Source organism: Anastrepha ludens, chromosome 5 (assembly GCF_028408465.1).
Source record: "Anastrepha ludens isolate Willacy chromosome 5, idAnaLude1.1, whole genome shotgun sequence".
In the NCBI taxonomy this organism is placed as follows: Eukaryota; Metazoa; Arthropoda; class Insecta; order Diptera; family Tephritidae; genus Anastrepha; species Anastrepha ludens.
Genome location: NC_071501.1, coordinates 35,790,125 through 35,792,889, shown reverse-complemented (window position 1 = coordinate 35,792,889; position 2,765 = coordinate 35,790,125). Strand labels below are relative to the sequence as shown.

The following is a 2,765-nucleotide window of genomic DNA, read 5'->3' as shown; positions in this document are numbered from 1 at the left end:
CCTGAAAAGGGCCTTGTTTTGTTAATATATTTATATACCATTGGTTCAGTTGGAAAAATTATTTGGAACTGGTATATTTGGTAACAGCTTTGGTACCTTCACTGACGGCATGTTTGGCCAATTCACCGGGCAAGAGTAAACGTACAGCAGTTTGAATTTCGCGACTGGTGATGGTTGAACGTTTGTTATAGTGAGCTAAACGCGACGCTTCCGCAGCAATGCGCTCAAAGATGTCATTCACAAAACTATTCATAATGCTCATGGCCTTGGATGAAATACCGGTATCAGGATGTACTTGTTTCAACACTTTGTAGATGTAGATAGCATAACTTTCCTTCCTCTTACGCTTTTTTTTCTTATCATTTTTAGTAATATTCTTTTGAGCCTTACCGGCTTTCTTTGCTGCTTTTCCACTAGTTTTTGGCGGCATTTTAATTTCTTCACAACTTTGATGATTTTATGATTTTATTTTCACTCACACTATTTGTCACTTATTATACCTACCATGTGTCGTGTGCAGGCTTAAGTGTATATTTTCCGACCAACTCTTCGGCGAGACAATACGAAGTAGTAGTACACGCACGATGATCAACAGCACAGTATAAGGGTTGGTGCTCAGCATAGCGAGAAAGTATATAAGCAGCGCACATTTTGTGTATCAGTGAATAGTGTGCTTATACATTGAGTATAATACAGTACAGTGCTTTTTAGTGTAGTGAAGTGAACAATCTATAAGAGTGAAAATGTCAGGTCGCGGTAAAGGTGGTAAAGTTAAGGGAAAGGCAAAGTCCCGTTCAAATCGTGCTGGTCTTCAATTTCCAGTTGGTCGTATTCATCGTTTGTTGCGCAAAGGCAATTATGCTGAGCGTGTTGGTGCCGGTGCTCCAGTTTATCTAGCTGCAGTTATGGAATATTTAGCAGCTGAAGTTCTTGAATTGGCTGGTAATGCTGCTCGTGATAACAAAAAGACAAGAATCATCCCACGTCATTTACAATTGGCCATTCGCAACGATGAAGAATTGAATAAATTGTTGTCCGGCGTAACTATTGCTCAAGGTGGTGTTTTGCCTAATATTCAAGCTGTACTTTTGCCAAAGAAGACCGAAAAGAAAGCATAAAGTGAAAAATATAGGCGAATTATAATTATAAATACCGACGCAAACAAACCGTCCTTTTCAGGACGACAAAATACATTTACAAAGAGATTTAAATAATTTCTCACTAAATGTGTTATTTTTTCATACATATTATCGAATGTGAATAGACGCATGTATATTTGCGCCAAAACTGCGGCATATAAACTGGTTATGTATACATATTCATTCATACATGTGTATACATTCCTACAGACTGTACTAAAAAACGCTCGTGTATAAATGATGTGGAGTAGATAAAGAAATGCATATGTATGTTTGTACTACGTACATTAACGAAAACACAAAAATATCATATATGTTTACGCATAAATATTCCAACAAAATGTTTGATCTTTTTCGTTAAACAAATTGTGGTCCCGAAAAGGACCGTTTTTTTTATAATAGTTTTCTTATTCATTTAATATTCTTAATAAAGAACGTGGCATCCCATTAGGTGTATTATATGTTTATACATATTACCGAATTGCGCCAAAATTGCTGCTTATAAACTGGTTATGTGTGCATATACCTACATAAACGTGTATACATGCATGCCAACTATACTTAAAAGCACACGAGTAGAAACGATATGGAGTAGATAAAGAACTGTATAGGTATGTACTACATACATTTACGAAAACACAAAAATATCTACACATAGAGGCTATTCGTAAATTCATCACTGCGCTGCATAATATGATTATTCTGCACTGCCACTGCTAATCAGCACACATCTGTTGCATCAGCCATTTTTATGATTTGTGTTTTGCTACTATTTGCGCACAATATACTGCATTGTTGCATTTTCGACCACTTATGAGTTGCGGTGTTGCCAATTTTTGCATTTACGAACAGGCCCATATATATGCATAAATATTTCAATAAAATTTTTCATCTTTTTCGTTTAACAAATTGTGGTCCTGAAAAGGACCGTTTTTTCGTAAGTTTTCTTATTGATTTAAGCACGTTCACCACGAATACGTCTAGCCAATTGAATATCTTTTGGCATAATTGTAACACGCTTAGCATGGATGGCACACAAATTGGTATCTTCAAAAAGACCAACCAAGTATGCTTCACTTGCTTCTTGTAGAGCCATAACAGCAGAACTTTGGAAACGTAGATCAGTTTTGAAATCTTGCGCTATTTCACGAACCAAGCGCTGGAATGGCAATTTGCGTATCAATAATTCGGTACTCTTTTGATAGCGACGAATTTCACGCAACGCCACTGTACCTGGACGATAACGATGTGGCTTTTTAACTCCACCAGTTGCTGGTGCACTTTTGCGTGCAGCTTTTGTCGCCAATTGTTTACGTGGTGCCTTTCCACCAGTCGATTTTCGGGCTGTTTGCTTTGTACGAGCCATTTTTCGCTACTCACTTTATTATTTTCTCACACTTGAACACTATAGAACACTGTACACTGTACCTATAACAAATTGTATGACGTTCACATCTTAAGTAGCAATTTCAACTAATACGTTTCACAAGTCCATGTATTATGTAGGCATGTGTTGAAGCGAGATAGATGTATGGTGTACCTTTTGTCTTGGGTATTGCAGTTGTGAGATTTTGGTATAAATAGATGTGCTCTCGCTTCTGTTATTTCATTGGTGGTGAAGTGTTA

At 37.0% G+C, this 2,765-nt stretch overlaps 1 protein-coding gene across 1 annotated transcript; it reads right to left on the bottom strand.

Annotated features, from left to right (window-relative positions):
- Window positions 1-58: 58 nt before the first annotated feature.
- LOC128864465 (histone H2B) lies at window positions 59-481 on the bottom strand. Its single transcript, XM_054104137.1, has one exon. The coding sequence runs from the start codon at window positions 428-430 to the stop codon at window positions 59-61; it is 372 nt and encodes a 123-aa protein (XP_053960112.1). The 5' UTR covers window positions 431-481.
- Window positions 482-2,765: the final 2,284 nt, after the last annotated feature.

Excerpts from the sequence above, each read along its gene's own strand:
- LOC128864465 (XM_054104137.1), bottom strand. The coding sequence starts at position 430 with ATGCCGCCAAAAACTAGTGGAAAAGCAGCAAAGAAAGCCGGTAAGGCT.